Source organism: Silurus meridionalis, chromosome 19 (genome assembly GCF_014805685.1).
Source record: "Silurus meridionalis isolate SWU-2019-XX chromosome 19, ASM1480568v1, whole genome shotgun sequence".
In the NCBI taxonomy this organism is placed as follows: domain Eukaryota; kingdom Metazoa; phylum Chordata; class Actinopteri; order Siluriformes; family Siluridae; genus Silurus; species Silurus meridionalis.
The window spans coordinates 12,594,051-12,611,752 of NC_060902.1; the positions used below are offsets into that span (position 1 = coordinate 12,594,051).

At 38.9% G+C, this 17,702-nt stretch overlaps 1 protein-coding gene across 5 annotated transcripts in view; it reads left to right on the forward strand.

Annotated features, from left to right (window-relative positions):
• Window positions 1-17,148, forward strand: part of srgap2 (SLIT-ROBO Rho GTPase activating protein 2) — an 85,860-nt gene extending 68,712 nt beyond the window's left edge. For 3 of the 5 annotated variants that reach the window (XM_046875703.1, XM_046875704.1, XM_046875705.1), the window contains 12 exons: window positions 1,490-1,517; window positions 1,910-1,940; window positions 4,110-4,170; window positions 4,631-4,708; window positions 4,886-5,020; window positions 5,773-5,878; window positions 8,415-8,639; window positions 10,993-11,072; window positions 11,886-12,084; window positions 12,214-12,363; window positions 12,752-13,046; window positions 13,633-17,148. In XM_046875703.1, the coding sequence (XP_046731659.1) occupies window positions 1,490-1,517; window positions 1,910-1,940; window positions 4,110-4,170; window positions 4,631-4,708; window positions 4,886-5,020; window positions 5,773-5,878; window positions 8,415-8,639; window positions 10,993-11,072; window positions 11,886-12,084; window positions 12,214-12,363; window positions 12,752-13,046; window positions 13,633-14,076 (1,832 nt within the window). In that variant the 3' untranslated portion in view covers window positions 14,077-17,148. Of the gene's footprint in view, window positions 1-1,489; window positions 1,518-1,909; window positions 1,941-4,109; window positions 4,171-4,630; window positions 4,709-4,885; window positions 5,021-5,772; window positions 5,879-8,414; window positions 8,640-10,992; window positions 11,073-11,620; window positions 12,085-12,213; window positions 12,364-12,751; window positions 13,047-13,632 lie in introns of those variants that run through there. The other 2 variants (XM_046875706.1, XM_046875707.1) reach the window with 2 other exon arrangements.
• The last annotated feature ends 554 nt before the right edge of the window (window positions 17,149-17,702 follow it).

The following is a 17,702-nucleotide window of genomic DNA, read 5'->3' on the forward strand; positions in this document are numbered from 1 at the left end:
GTTCCAGGACTTAGTAATGGAGGTCAAAGATCAGGCAACAGACTCAACCTAAAGAAATGACAGGGAAAGGAGTTTGTTCATAGTAAGGTTACGATAAAACATGTGACAGGCCAGTGTTATTACATCATAAAACGTTACAGCCAATCACTTTGCTTCATGCGAATATTAATCCTTCAAGCCATTTTTATAGGAAGAGAATATTTGCATGACCATACAAATTAAAAAATCATGACTGAATTAGTAAGATTGCATAATTTATATTTTTTCATGCCATTTAAAGCATTGTTTGAAGCCATTCCTGGATTAATATGTGATCGTGGATAAAATGAAACGCCTAAACGTGTGACGCCTCAAATTGCTGGAGTTCCACGGTGGAGTGGCATATTGACAGCAAGTGACGTCACATGGGCGCCAACAATGTCAATCCGTACGCACGATAGAAGGTGCAAAAACAAAAGGGGGTTTGAATAGGTTTTTGTTTAAAACTCAATGCAACTATAAATTTATGGAAAGTTTTCATGGGACTCGCCCTCACGTCATTTGGCAAAATTGCATTCAACTTTCAGAACTGATGTGATCAAATAATAACAGTTCTTGGTATTGGACCGCATCCTGAACAGTCCAGTCCAAAAGTCTTTGTTGGTATTAAAATAGTGAGGGATTTGTGGAGAAGGGAGTCAGAGAAGTGTACGATATTTGAGGAGAGGCAGATTTCATCTCCTGTCTCTCGTTATTTTTTCTGTCTCACCTCCCACTCTCATTCTTTCACTCATACCGAGTCAGCAGGGAGGATTTGAGATAGCGTGGACTGGAACAGATGGAAAAGATAGAAAAAGCTTGTTCCTACTGTTGGCTTCCTCCGGTGTGTAATGAGTACACAAGAAAGCAGTGTATTCCTTACGGCTACACAAGTGGAGACGCTAATGACGGTCATTATGTGCGAGCTTGTTGTGGAATCAGGAGCGTAGACTACTGTGTAAGAAATGCTCAGTTTCCTCGCGAAGATGTTGCAGTGCATGCTGGGGATCGGCAGACTCTGTTTTTAATCGATTGTGTGTCGGCGTAAGTGTTGAAGCGAACTAATACAAGAGGAAGCTAGCTCACCATGGTGTGACCAAATTGTGTGTGTGTGTGTGTGTGTGTGTGTGTGTGTGTGTGTGTGTGTGTATGTGTGTGTGTGTGTGTGTTGCTTAGTATCAATTCTGCATCATGGGGGGTGTGGGTAATATGTGTGTCTCTTTTTGTCTATGCAGCTGTGAGTATTGGAGGTTGGAGGGTTTTTTGTGTGTGTGTGTCTGTGTGTTTTCTGCTAAAGGTGATGTGGATCCAAAAGCAGGAACCCCACAGGGAAGAAAAAAAGAAGGGAGGAAGAGAAAAATCAGCATATTCTCCCACACTCATGCATTTAACTAACAGATTCTCTCTCTCTCTCTCTCTCTCTCTCTCTCTCTCTCTCTCTCTCTCAAAATCATTTTTTCTCTTCTTCCAGGTCAGAAGACTGACTATTGCCTTGCCAGGTAGGTGTGGTGCACGCATACTAATGAATCTCAGAAGTAGCATAATATCAGCCAGATGTTTTCTTTTGATGTCTAGTTTATATCTTAAATATCTCGTCTAGACATAATCATGATTTATTTAAAAAGCAGCTGATTTATTCATTCAAGAACAGGGAAATAGGACAAGGCCACACAGAAGCCCCCTTTTTTTTTTTTGCATTAGCCTCTGGTTGTGGCTCTTTTGTGATTGTGTGGTGTGTGTAAAAATAGGGCTTGTCTCTAGAGGATCATTTGTAGTGGTTAAAGGCTATATAGACACGCAGGAGAGTATGTGTGGGTAGCAATAATGGAAGCAGCTTGAAGTGAAAATGATCATCATCCGTTTCTGTCTCTCTCTTTCTCATGAACATCAGCGGCCGGAGGAACTCGACCGCGAGAAAACAGGTAAAATCCGACTACCTTGTGTGTGTGTCTGTGGTTGTATGAGCTCCTCTGCCAATCACAGCGCCCCATCGTGCCCGAGCTCCACCTGTGCTTCCTTTCTGTACCACCCTCATACTAATCCGTGTTGTTCCTATCCAATCCAAAGCACACACTGTTACACCTCCTGTACCACTGGGAATTGCTTGTTCCTCACTGATCTTGGAAATAAATCCCCACTGACACATGAGCATAATTCCAAAGGGAGGTGACGGGCAAGCAACGTCCCTATACTCCAATTTTTTTTTCTGGCACTTCAATCCTGTAATCATCATTCAATTACTCTGGGGATTAAATTCAGCCTGCCTCTTTTCACTAAAAGCTTACTGTTATTTTTTTTTACCTAAATTGAACAAAGAAAATGCATACAAATCTGCTATTTGTGTTGATTCTGAAAAGCTCAACGTTTATGTTGCCCCCTAGGGATAAGACAGATGCATTACACTATAAACCGCATTAAACGGGAGTGCTGGTTGTTGTTACAATGCAAAACAATATCCTTTTCATTCACACGGTCAAGAAAGGAATGTAAAACAGGCCTGGATGATTTAAGTGGATTTTATTACCACGTAGATAAACTGCTATTTTTCATTCTCAAATAGGTGACGTTTAATTAATTGAATGAAATGACAGTGACTCAAAACGCTGAAGCTTTGTTCCAGAATGCAGAACTACAAAAATAAGGGATAAACCATGATCAAGTTTAATTGTCAGACACCGGTTTATCACAAGTTGCCTAAACAGCTTTAACACTCTTGAAATTGTAATCTCTGAAAATGTGCTGAAGCATTATTCCGATTAAATTGATTTGCACCAGCATTTACTATTTTCAGATGGATGGCCAGGTCAAGCAGCACACACACACACACACACACACACACACACACACACGAGTTTTGCCAAGCTTCCAGTAGGTATTTTAAATTACTATATGGGGGCAAGTGTCTTAGAAGTCATTAGAATATACTGAGGAGAGAACAGCACCAATTCAGCATGTTCTTGACCTGACTGCTGCACACATAAGGGCAATTAACATAGGAGAATTTACTACAAGTGCGTGAACATAATTGTCCACAACATTCTCCAAAATACTTGTCAAAATGGCATGGACTCTTTGAGGTGACATGGTCACCATTGATTATTCACGAATCAGCTTCAGCAAAGTTATTGGTTACTGCTTGGATCATGATGATGATGATGATGATGATGATGATGGATTTTACACATCACTCTAAATTGTCCTGTAGATCTTGGATTCCGTTTTTAAATCTGATGACAAGGAAAACCAGCCAATCGGTGAAAACGTTCGCTAAAACCATTTCCAGAGAACGAAAAAACTGTTCAGAAGGCTTGAATCCCTTGCTCTTCACTCAAATCTTAGGGACATTGTCATGCTGGAACAAGTTTGGATCTCCTAGTACAAGTAGAGGAAACATTTAATGCTACCGCATCCAAAGACCTGTACATCTGGGTGTATCCTAGTACTTCTGTCCATATAACATATTGTACAACATTTTCACGAACCTGACTGGAGCTCAGGAATATCTTGTTTTATAGTACCATGACTCAAATCATGTTGTAGGTTCACCAACCAAAATAATTTCTTCACATTGGCCCCCATGAAAAACAGTAGCCCTGATAATACAGAGTGTAGATCCGAAAGCACCCTGTTGCTGCATATTCCCCGCAGTTCATTGCCTGTGACTAGCCGTCATTACATACAGTATGCGCCTCCATTCCGAGCCGAACGCTCAAACTGAATTGACCCAGTGTGTGCACGAGTGTGTGTTTTGGCGTGACCCCCATCGAGCCTAACGTGCCCCAAATTCCATCCCGTTCAGCCATTTCCGCTTTGCCCAAACAAACAAAAGGAAGCTGTGAAAAGAATCTGTCTCCTAGCAACCACTATGTTCACTAGTCCCCTTTTTTCCCCCCATTGATTCGATATGTGCTGCTTTTTTTCCCTTTTCCTGTTCTGAAACCTCTATCCCTTTACAAATATTATTACTCCTTCAACGCCTGCTTCTTCAACAGGAGCCCTTGTTCATAAAGACTTTTTTTTTCTTCAAAGATTTGATGGTGTCTATTTCTCTCATTTGGTCCTCTTGATTTTTCTTTTCGTTATTTGTTTAGGAATCCGCTCAGGTCATACCGCTGATTGTGGAAAGCTGTATCCGCTTCATCAGCCGACATGGTAATCTATCTCTCTCTATCTCTCTCTCTCTCTCTCTCTCTCTCTCTCTCTCTCTCTCTCTCTCTCTCTCTCTATCTCTTTCTCTCTGTGTGTGTCTTTTTCTCTTGCTCTTGGTCTTGCACTTGGCTGTTTGGCTGTAAGCCTGCAGCTCCTGTTCCTCTCCCTGTCCAAGTGAACAAAATGTTCAATACGGTTCATTAATCAACATGTCTGCTCTTTACAGCAGAACCATTTAATACTGTAGCTCATACATTTCCATTTATACTGTTGCAAATCAAATGTGGTTTGGCTTTTGAGTCCTTTTGTTCCTTAATCAATCTTCAATGAAGTGCAGTTCAAGGTCTGGATAGTCTTATCAAAAACCAGAAATACTGTAGTCAAGAGAAAAGTGAATGAAGACGGTTTTGTAATCTACTAGAAAGTTAGTAAACTGACTAAAGTGATGTCATTACATCCGCAGGCCTGCATCATGAGGGCATTTTCCGCGTGTCTGGCTCACAAGTAGAGGTCAATGATATTAAGAACGCCTTTGAGAGGGGTAAGATGATCTAATTCAATATTCTCTCATCGCTTTGTTTTCTGTAGCTCTCAGCATTATGAAACAGATGACTCACTATATTCAGTTGCCAAAATTAATCTCAGATCTTTTACTTTGTCTCTAATACACACACTCACACCCACTCTATCTTTCCCACTCGCTTGCTCTTTCTCTCAGGTGAGGATCCTTTGGCTGGCGATCAGAACGATCACGACATGGACTCCATTGCAGGCGTTCTCAAACTCTACTTCAGAGGCTTGGAAAATGCCCTCTTTCCTAAGGAGGTCTTTCATGAACTCATGGCCTGTGTCTGTAAGTGTGCACTTAGACCATTCCACCTACTGCTTTTTGAACATCCCATTCCTCGTTTAATTCATATCTGCTGTTATAATGATCTGAACTGAATCTGAACGTTGTCATGGTGGAACAAAGACCATTGTGCGCCTCAAATTTTTGTGGTAACAGTGTGGGAAAGAACCACATATGGCTGGAACATGAACATTTTTGTCCATATAGTGTATTTTATTATTGGGATACTATTCATTTATTCATAATATATATCAAAAATACACACTTTAATGTTTATAATTATTATTGTAGCCCTATATAGCTAAATATTGATATGGAAAAAAATCTGGAAAAAAAATGAGCTGTTTTTTTTAGTTACTGGCCAGTTATCAGGCCATTAATAACTTTTCAGTTGGGCAATAATATTCATTCACTTAAATAGAGAACAATGAATGCCCTACATTCTGAGCAAGAAATGATCTGAAACTCCATCAGTCCTGAATCCATTTTTTCTTTTTGTATATCTTTCACTTTATGGCTCCTATTTGCTGTAGCAGCATTACTGAAAATTACTTATTTATATTATTTATTTCCTGGAGGCTTTTTTCCTCCAAAGTAAACAACCATATGGCGAACTAATTGCGTGTCAAAATTTGTCCTGAGAAAATAAAAGATAAAAAAAATTATAATAATAATAAGCATGAACAATTGTGATGCTTTTCAAGCACCACTAAATATTGGTCTAATTATTTCTATGAAAAAAAAATGACTTGCAGCTATGGAGAATCTCCAGGATCGAGCCACCCACATCCACAAGGTCCTCCTGTCTCTTCCCAGCAACACCCTGGTCATCATGCGATACCTGTTTGCATTCCTCAACCAGTAAGTGCTTTCACTGATTTACAGTCACCCCTCGCTTCTGCTATAGTTGGAGCTGATCCTAGATCAGCACCATCACAGATGTTTTCTGCATATGGGCCAGGTTCAAAAGCTGTGAGGGCTGCAGGGAGATTCGGCAAATGAGGTCACCGTTCGTGCCTGCGGTTAATTTGTGATTTAGAGTCGAAGCTGGAGCCGGACTCCACTGGGATTGTTAAACCTGTGAGCTTATGGCTGGTAGACCACAGCTAATCTTAGCTTCAATTTTCTAACACTAAGCCTATGTGTTTTAAAATCTTACCATTTTACAACCATTTTTTTCATTAGAAGGTATACTATAATATTTTTTTGTTTTGGAAGGAATATAGATAGGAGCCGAAGTCGCAGTGCCAACATCAGCTCTTTGTACTGCTTCCATTCCTGTCCCCTGTTTTTCTCCTTCCAGGGTTTTTTGGGTTTTTTTTTTAAATCCTTGTCTTTGTGGTCTTTCTGAAAAACCACGGTACGGCTTTGCTTTTGCTCTGGCTGAAGGCATGTGTTTGCAAAGGAGTGTGTTATTTCCCCCTATTGACAAAAGCCACTCCAGGCCAGATATCATAGCTAGAGTGAAGGATAAAGAGAGAAAGAGAGTGGGATAAAGGGATAGACAGAGACATGGTATTACTTTCAGGCTTTTCCATCTGAAAGGATCCTCTGTTCGATCGACTACAATAGTCCAATGCCAGAATGGCTCTATTAAGCTGTTTCATTCTGTCGGTAATATATTTTCAACCTTGCTTACCTATTGAAACATACATACATGTGTATATTTAGCACCACAGTCATGTGGTTGGTCTGATGCTGGACAAAGTTAAAGAAGTAGTCACCCAAAAAAAAAAAAAAGCACATTTAATGAAAAAAATTTCATATATCCACTGAACTGAATTGAATTTCCTTTTTGTTTCTCTAGAGCATTATCTCTTATACATTCCTTTTCATTCCCAGCACACACACACACATTGGCATTTGGGGTAATTATCTGTACTTAAACCATAATTTTGGCAGCCACCTTATTAGGAACACCTGAACCCCTGTTCACTGAATAGAATCCGCCTGCAGAACTGCTGACCTTGCACTACAGAAAGGTGCGGAATACAAAACCATCCACTGAGTGGCTTTTCTGTGGGCAGAAATGCCTCGCTGATGAGATCTCAGAAAAGAATAGCCGGACTTGTCCAAACTGCCAGGAAGTCTACAATGACTCAAATACGCGCCGCTTTGCAACCGCGCTGAGCAGAAAAGCATCTCAGAATGATTAACATGCTGTTTTATGAGGCAGTGGTGCTACAGCTTACTCACTGTGAGTCAAGAAGAGGAATCTGTTCTACAATGTACATTCGTTTCAACCGAACTGCTCAGCTGAGGGTTGGAAAAATATCCGCTGAGGTTCATGCAGTCTTCAGCTGTGTGGTTAATGAGTGTACATATACACACGCTTTTAAGTATATACAGTTTCAGCCGTTGTAATCACTTCCAAACATATAGTCAAAGGTGCCCTTTTCTAGAACCAAAAAAAAAAAAGAGAGATATAATGGAAGAAATGTAAGTAGATCTCTGTGAACTAGTTGTACCACTCATAAATCCTGACCCGAGCTTCTCCATATGGATTTGGTTGACCCCAGTCCTCTAGCCACCTTCCCCCTGTGTCTCTGATTCACTACAGTTCTGTCTGACTCATGGTCTCATCACAGATTACTATAACACTGGGACAGGGAGAAATGTGCTAAACGAGTGTAATTTCCCCAAGGACAATCACACAGCGCCGTCTCAGCCTCAGGCCTAATGAACTTCCATAAACGAGGTTAAGTGGTTGAAAAAAGTGTCTTTTATAAATCTGGGACATGTGCTGATTTACTGTATACATTAACCGAGATTCTGTGACAATGGCGGAAGGTTTTTTACATTTTTTACATAAGTTCTCAAATACGAATAAAAGAGAATAAATCGTATTTAACACAAATATTTTGAAAATGATGGGGGGTGCGAAACTGTCTGTTGCACACATAATGTCAATATAATACTGCTATAGTTGTTTAAATGTTTCTTTCTTTCTTTCTTTATGTACGTACTTGCATAATTTCTTCCTTCCTTACATAATTCCATCCTTTGTTCCTTATACATACTTCCTTCCTGGTGTCCCTCCTTACATACTATCTCCCTTTCTTACATCATTCCTTCCTTCCTTCCCTACGTCCATACTTATTTCAATATTTTCTTCCTTTTGTTCTTCCTTCTTTAGGTATTTGGTATTAATATGATTATGTATTTACTTATTTTTAACGTATTTTATTCTAAGTAGTCAATAATATTTTTTGTCTTTCTGTTTTTTAGATTTTTTTAGCAAAGAAATAAAAGAAACTTTCTCAATCCTGTTTTTAATTATTCTATGTTGAAAAGCATCTTATAAATGTAATCTCAAATCTCCGGAAAGTATCAATAAGACACCAGTAAGATATTAATAGTGATGTTTGACTTTGTCATCTTTGTCCTCTTTCTGCAGTCTGTCCCATTACAGTGAGGACAACATGATGGACCCCTATAACCTGGCCATCTGCTTCGGCCCCACACTGATGTCTGTGCCTGAGGGTCATGACCAGGTCTCTTGCCAGGCCCATGTGAACGAGCTGATCAAGACCATTATCATTCACCATGAGAGCATCTTCCCTGGGTCACGTGATCTTGAGGGCCCTGTGTATGAACGTGTAGGAGCCACTGAAGAATACTGGTGAGCTCTGATTCTCTCTATTTGATGTACAATTCTGAAGATCTCTAAGGACAAGGAATATGAGGAAGAAAAAAAGAAATGTTGTTTGAGATTTCAAGAATTTTGAAAGTTAAAATAAAAATGTGAAGCATTAAAAGTATCCTTTTTTTTTAAATATATTTATTCTACATTTAGTCCCCATTTGCTGTTATAATAACCTTCACTCTTCTGTAGAGATTTTGGAGTGCGCTGGATTTGTGCTCATTTAGCAACAAGGGCGTTAGTCAAGTCAAGTACTGAAGTAGGGTGAGAAGGCCTTGGTTTTTTTTTTGTCAATGTTTTCCTTATTGTTTTAGTCAGAAACTCAGGACATGAGTGTCAGTCCCTGAAATAAACGTCGTTTAATTTGAGAGACTCTAAAACAGGAGGCTCACCACAGTAGCTGAATGTGAGGTTACAGGATGAATCCCAGAAATTTAATTCAAGCTGATCTATGACTCTTTAGTAGCTGTAAGAAAGGATGCACCAGATGACCCTGTTACTTTCTTTGATTATAGTAAAGTAGTTTTTTTTATTTTATTGAGACCAGGTTTGTCTCACCTGACATGCCCTCACTGCTGTTTTTAACAACAACAAAAAGCAACGTTTGCTAATTGTAACACTAATTGTAACACTTACTGTGTGAATGTTGTGTAAGGCAGTGGGCTCAAAGTGCTGATTCAGGATTGTAAGAAAATGAGTTGAAGACTAATGCAGGGGGAGAGCGATTTGGATTTTAAACTTTCACTATAAATATTCCAATTTCCCTATAGAATTAATGCTTCTATATTATTATTAGGTTTGGCATGCTTTATTGTTCAGCCTGCTTTGATGCAAAGCAGCTATATGTACGGGAAGTTAATTTGGAGGGTCAGATAATAAGATTTAATCTATTTTCAAGGTACAGTGTGTCGTGCAATGCACAGTGAGCTTTAGGATGAAAATCAGGGAACTTTTGTTTGCACAGGAACCTTTTTGTAGAGCTCAGGTCAGTCTAAAGGGTCGTTTTTACACAAAAAAGCTTTTAAGATTAAAGGCACACGCACACACATTTACATTTGTGTGGAAACGTTTGTTTACCCAAAGGTCAATATATAATGTGCTGTGTTTCACAAAGGTTCCTTTAATTTGAATAAACAGAAAATATATATACACACATATATCTATATATATCTATATCTATATCTATATATATATATATATATATATATATATATGTGTATGTGTGTGTGTGTGTGTGTGTGTGTGTGTGTGTGTGTGTGTGTTTATTTTACTTAAAACTTAGATATTTTTAGATATTTTATGGTAGAAATACCACTTCTCATGTCTCAAGAGGCTGTTATTCAGAATATTACGTTCTATAATATAATTTGAGGTATAAATGCCCCACACACACACACACACACACACACACACACACATTGAGCAATGCTGGTTCATTACATTATGTTAGGTTCCAAACAAGTGGCTGTTGCACATGAGCTTTGCCAAGAGCTCCGCTATAATCCCAAAGACCCAATTAACACCTCATTCCTCCAACTCCCAGTGTCCCTCACTCCCTCACTCCCATCCTATGAAACACAGTCTTTATTAGACCTGGCTGTCTGCTTAGTAAATCACATGGCATTAGACTAAAGAGGAACAGGACAGGTATCAGACTGTGTGTCTGCTCAGCCCAGCACTGGCAACTCTCCATGGAGTCTGCAAGGAAACGATTATTATGCCATTATTATGTGGTTGGTTTTTTTTTTGTTTTTTTGACTCGTCTGTGGAAGTGAAAAACATGAATCCATATTGGAGTGTATAGACTATTCAGTGCATTAGAATAGTTACCCAGGGTGTAAAGTTCTATAATGCATTCCTTGTACAAAAAGCGAGTTTGATGGGTTAAATAAAGCCTGTCCATTTTCTTCTTGAAATTTTTCCCTCTCCTAGTAACTCATCCCAAGCAGAATTGTAGAAGTAGGTGCTGTTTAGAGTCAGAGATGCGGACAGACCCAGCTTTGTCTCCATTACCCAAGTCTTGCTTCAGATCTCACTTCAAAGCAACAGTACAGCTGGTTGTATCTCAGCAGAAGAGATGAAAAGTAGAAACATTAACCAGGTCTCAGGATACCCCATATCTCTACACCAAGTCCAATTGGTGTAGCCATAAACGGTCTCATTTATAATACGATATAAGCAGTAATTGTTGTATCAACTTACCCAAATGAATCCGAGCTCAAGATCTTATCAACGTGACTGCATGAGCGTGATCAGTTTATGTCATTGCTAATGCCTACTGAAATGTGCATTAATCTGAGATTTGGTTATTCTGTCTTGTTCTCTGATGCAGTGATAGTCCACACAGCGAGCCCCCCCTAGTGGACGAACCAGCGCCTGATACCGTTTTGGATAACCATAACAGTGATGATGGTGAGATTAAAAACTAGTAGACAGCATACACTCATTGTTATTGCATCCCTGTTTCAGGATATTGTAACGCATCACAATGCATCATTATAACCTCTGACTTATTACTCAGTGATTCACCTTAAAGCATATTATTTCAGGAGCTATTCAGTAACTGCATGGGCGCTAATAGGAAATAATATGCATTAATGTCAGCTAATATTTACATTTAAAAGTGGCATTAAGAGTATTAAAATGGCGGTAATATAATTTCAATATGATGCAATTTTAAAGCACCAAAATTGTGAAATAATGGTTTTTCAATTTAAAATGTATTTATATATTTATATTTAAATAAATGTCTGTTTTTATTTTGGTCATTTACAACTATTTTATTTTATAAATGATTGTTAAATTATACCAAGCCCCTTGTTTTCAGTACTTTTTATATACTGTTTATAGTGTATAAATAATTTTTATTATTAATATGCCTAATTTTGCTTGCTGTATTTACACTTTTTCAAACATTCCTGTCTGCCTTGCTGTAAAAAAAATACATGTACTCATATCAGAAATTGTATAATCCAAAAAAAAACAAGAATAGAATCCTGCTTATTTTGTGAACTTTGCAAATGTCTGCTTTATTGTTGAAATGTGTTTTTGTCCCAGTCCATCCAATAATTTGCATGGCTACAGCAACTTACCTGCTGATGTGCTCTAACCTGCCCGGCTACCTATGCAGTAATCCTCCCTTTCTCCCTCTCTCTTTTCCACCTCTTGCTCGCCTGTCATCCTCTGTCTTCTCCTGGCAATCCGTCTCTGGCATCTGATACCCAGGCTCATTGAACGTTTCAGACTCAGACCCTATAGAGGCCATTGCGCGCTTCGACTACTCAGGCCGTAACAACCGCGAGCTCTCGTTTAAGAAGGGCGCCTCTTTGCTGCTGTACCACCGCGCTTCTGACGACTGGTGGGAGGGACGACATAACGGCGTTGACGGCCTCGTGCCGCACCAGTACATCGTGCTCCAGGACATGTAATGATTTTATTTTTGGGTCAAACGCTGTGTAGATATATGCTTAAGTTTAGCATAATGCCTAGAGTTACATACAGAAACATTATAATTATACGTTCTGAAATGACACCGCATTTGTTATTTTCCCAGTGCGGATGGTGCTCACACCGGTCGAGGCAGCCCGAAAGCTGACCTAGAGGGGCCCCATGAGGGAATAGGAGAGAAATTGTCTGCTAGAGGCAGTGCCAGCTCTCCCATTGGAGGCCATGTAGCTGATATCTATCTGGCTAATCTCAACAAGTAAGAGCAATCTTTGTACTTTTTAAACACAGTTTCTCTCTCTCTCTCTGTGTGTGTGTGTGTGTGTGTGTGTGTGTGTGTGTGTGTGTGTGTGTGTGTGTGTGTGTGGTGGGGGATGCAGCCATTAGGTTCAGATATACTGTATGACATTATTTGCACAAACAGTAAACAAGATCAATAACCCAAAGGTCAGTACTACTATGGTGGCTGACCGCAAATCAATGCTCTACCATAAGCTGTGTTGGAGAATCGATTTGACATATTGGATATTAGAGTGAACATGAGTCAGATTGTGTTTATGAATTATCATGGTTGCGATAGAATATCATCCTTGTCATAAAGCTGTAGGAGGGAAATAAATAACTTACTCTGTCCCCGTCTTTAACAGGATGAGAAAGCGCCCGGAAGCAAGTGGAATCCGTAGAACTTTCCGTCCGGTAGAAGGCGAAGGCTCGTCCGGACCTGCGGGAGGCCCGAGAGGCACATCGTTGCCCGAGAGCACAGACAAGCGGCCGCTGAGCGCCCACAGTGTCCTCAACTCCATCACCCGCCACTCATCCCTCAAAGCCAAGGTGGAAAGCCCTCAGCTCCGCAGAGGCACCCCTGCTGGACGATCCAAGAGTTTTAGCAACCATCGACCTCTCGACCCCGAAGTGTTCACGCAGGTGGAGCACAGCTCACAGGTGAAACATGACATTGGCTTTTGATTGCAAGTGCTTTCTTTATCATTCTTCATGCTCAGTAATGGGGTATCTGTTTGCCATGGGCTGAAATTATTAGAGGAAGCTTTGTTGAGTCTGATCCAGTTTCACTTTACTCGCCGCCTTTGAGTTTAAGCAACAGAAAGTTCCATAATAACTAGTTAGCTAACTAACATTAACCTCTGTCTAACTTGGGTATATTTAGTTAGCTTACTAGCATTAGCATTCTGCTAAATATTAAGTTGTTGTTTTTTTTTTTTTTTTACTGCCACCAACCTATATTATTTTTTGCTAACGTGCTAGTTTTATACTTTAGCAGACATTAGGATCTATTTCTCATTATAACAACCATTATCTTAAGTATTTATCGTACAGTTAGCATTAACTTCTAGCTAACATGGGCATATTTAGATAACTAGCTTTGGCCTCTCTGTTCCTTGGCTACTAATTATCTAACTACAATATTACTTGTATACACTCTCTTTGCTTTTCATGTATTTTGTGCATTTCCTTTTGTGCTCACACACTGTTTATTTATCTTTTTTTATTTTTTTGCTCTCTACTTTAGGAAATCCAAGCGACCATTAGCACGGCGCTAAGTGAGCTACAGGATCTGGACAAGAAGAGTGGCGGCTTGAAGCCGGCGCCTGACGTCGTGCTGGACACTTTGGAGCAGCTGAAGAGCGGCGGAGCTTCCGAGCCGTCCAGCCCGCTGCACTCCCGTCCGCTCCAGCACGCCCTCCAGTGTCCACTCCAGCGCAGTGCCAGCTCGGCCAGCGACGTGCCCTCTGCCTCACGCCCTCTCAAGGGCCCGGCTCCTAAAAGTCCTCTGTCCTCAGGAACGACAGCCGCTGCATTCTCCTCTTCCACGTCCACTTTCCGAGACAACCGGCCTCCAGCCACCAGACCCAAACCTGCAGTCTTCCCTAAAAGTAGCAGCTCCAGCAGCACCTCTAGTATTCCTCCATCTCCCCCACCACCTCCACCTACCGATAAATCCTGCCCGGCTTGAGAAAACCTTCCTCTATTTTGTGATTCCAAAATCCAGCCGCTGTTTGATCCCCAGTTGTCAGTGGAGAGATAAATAAATAACTAACCTCTTTTTAATTCATTTATTATTGACTGTAACCTCAATCCTCAAATGCAGTGTGTGGATGTGAGTGTGTGTATTGTCTGTGTGTGTGGTCCACATGCACATGGTGGGATTTTGTTTTCAGCACTGTTGAAACCCAAGAAAAGAGTTCTGGCTGGGACGTGAACACACTCGATCCCTCTTTATATAATCTAGGTTTGTTGATTTGATTTTTTTATTTAGGTTTGTGAATTTGAATTGGATTCTTTCGGAAAAATATGTAGCTGTGAAATTCTCTCTTCTTTTCCTTTCACTCTCACTTTCTCTCATTTTTTATTTCAATACTTACCCTAGAGGGAGCTGGACTTTTTACGTGTGCCATGACGGAACCTGAATTTTACTGCAATACTTTACTATGAGCTCTATAGCATTGCAGTGGAAAAATGTCTGTGTATTTATATGCAGCATTTTTAATTTTTTTAAATACTGAGAATGTGTCTATGTTTTCGTCAGTATAAGCGATGTCGGCTTTGTTCCCTCCTCACATCGCGTTTTCAATTCAGGATAAATACCGAAAGCTCAAGTACTTCTTTTGTAGAAATTCCAGCATGGCGACTTGCTTGCACCATGTTCTCTTGAACAGTTATACACACCTACTTTGTAACGGATAACTAATTATTATTAGAAACATTGTTAATTAACCATATTTCCACAAGCACCTGGAAAGCTCTCAGGGCAAACAAAAAAAAAAGTTGGGTCTCGCCTTATTGTGGATTGTCATGAGCAGGACTGACAGATATTGTTGCATTTGCTATTTGTGCTCTTCGCTTTGCACCGATTTTATCCTTGCATTGACTTTATTTAATCTAAGATAAGAAGTAGGCGAGACTTTGGTCTCATTTGTTAATAAAAAAAAAACAAAACAGAGGAGCTGCTTGCTATTCAGTAGTACTCACGCGCAACAAGTAGCAAGCTAACGTTACCCACCGAAATCAGAAAAACTTCCACTTACTGCTAATGCATGGAATTCATTGGTGTCATGTAATCAATCAGTCTGCATGCTACAGGAAAAAAATATATAAATATATATGTGGATGGATTTGAGTCTGAGAATTTGAAATATTTTTCACTGGGTCTGTAAAAAAAAAAATTTCAAGCTGAAGTGCACACCAGTCAATAGGAAAGATCTCAAAACACTGGTGGGATCTTTACCTTACCTGGAAAAATAAGACGCATGGCCAAGTATTAGAAAAAAAAAATTATACTTATGTATTGCTTTTGTCTGCGTAATACGTCGAGCTAATTTGTCTTTATTCCTCCCAGCTTGATTCTGTGCTATACAGCAAAACTATCCTCACCTGCAAGGTGGGTAAGACGAAGATTTGCTGCTTCACAAACCCCTTCAACTCCATTACCAGAATCACATGCACTTCTATACTTCACAGTAGTACAACATGACAGAACCCAGAGCAGAGGCAATTTCTGCGTGTACCTGAAATGATTATAGTTATAACTGGAAGAAAAAAAAAATGCAAAAGTGAGGAATGTCTTGTATCTTTGGTGACGTATATGATGCAAAAAGAAAAAAGAAAAAAAAAATCCTTGCCTGAATTTATATCCAATTCTTGTAAGTTGTAATTTTTCTTCCCTGTAAGTATGTTTCTATATATGTTTCTATGTATGTACTTGTATGGTGTAAACCCGCCTAATGGAGACGGATCATTCCTGCTTTATACGTCAGATTGGGAAATCTCTTCATCGGATTTACCTGGGATATACAAATTTATTAAATAAAACATGTTTGTAGAATTTATAAGATCAGAGGAAACCTCTGAGTGGGTTCATCCAACTGGTAAAAACAACAGTCATGCTTCCCAGATCTTTAACTACAGATCTACAGGCAGTTTTTATCAAAAAAAATCTGATCCATCTAGTCTATGTATGCTTTATAAAGAACTTTATTTGAGAAACGCCTTGACTGTTTACTATATTCAAGCCTTGATGTGGTGAAAAGGAGTAAAAATAATGTTGGGTGTGTGTTTTGAGGTCAAGAAGAAAAAACAAGCATGAGGCTGGCTGATTTTTTTTTTTTCCCTCTTAGGTCAATCGAGACCCATTATTAAAAGCCTTAACAGTGTAGAAATGTTGAAAAATGCCTGGAAAACCTCTGATTATTCAAAAAGAGCAGAAACAAACAAAACAAAAAAACATCAGTTTAGCAAATTCTAAACTTAAAAAAAAGAAAAAAAAAAAGTTTTTCTCTGTGTTGTGTTACAATTATTGCCACGTCATAACAGGTGATTGCGTATATCTGTGTGTGCTATTATTGAAAATGAGCTTTTTTGTGCATTTCCTAATACCTCATAAGGCAACTGGAAACCAAATTGGAATGAAAGAAAAGGAAAAAAAAATAATAGAAAGGCATTAACATGCATAATACATAACAAACTCATGCACAGTGCTTGGTGATTATGTTCTGTCTTAATATGTACATTTCTTTTTTATTATTATTGTGCGGTTGGCTGAGGACTCAGTTTACATCATCGTAATCTTTTATATTTTCAAGTCTGCAAATTTAAAAAATCGATTATTATGCACTTGAATCTGCATTGTGTGTCGGTGAACGGACTGAGCGAGGGATTGCTTTTCTTCTTTCTTATTTTTAAAAGAATTGTAATCTGTTAAATGTGGATTTAATGTTTTTTTGTTGTTTTTTTTAACCAGGCTGTATGAACTGTCGTATCAGAGGTATTTATAGTCGTCCACTCGAGTATCTGTTAATGAGAAAAGTCTGTGTTCAGATGTACTTTGTATATACAATGGTGTACATTACAGAGGTACATTCTTTCTTTTTAGTTTTCTTTTCTTTTTTTTGACGGGGGGGAGGGGTACAGTATTGTACAGTAATAGCAATAGTAGTTTTACTCTCAAATACACCTTATATAATTCCATGCGTAGTTCTTGTAGTAAACCTTTTTTTTTGTTTTTTTTAAATAAACCGCTTGCTATACATGTCATTGACTTGGCTGAGTCTGTTAAATGTTTGAACATAAAACCACAATAAACCACAAGTCAATCCAGTACTTATTTCCAAAAGTGATTGAATTCAGACTAGTTAAGGGCAACTATGTGGACACATTCAAACACTTGATCACATACACCAAGAACAATTTTGCATGAATAATTGTGTGTTTTTGGACAATCAGAAAATAAAGCCTAAATGGTAATTTAAAGAACATGAGAAACTCGATATAGGCAACAACCCAAGATTAAAATTGGGAGTCAGTATAACCACCATAACAAATATGATATGCAATTATATAAAAAGAAGGCCTTGGTAAATTTTGTCTTTTTTTTTTTTCTTTAACAATAGCATATATACGGATCACAATGTTTTCCATTTACGACCGAAAGAAAATTATAAATGGTGATTATTTTAAATAATACTGATTGTATTCTATTAATTATCTTATTAGAGGTACAGATGCGATAACTGACGGAGTTTTAAAAGAAACTAATTTTAATTTAACCATGTTTTTTCTCTTCTACCCAAGTATTTATTTATT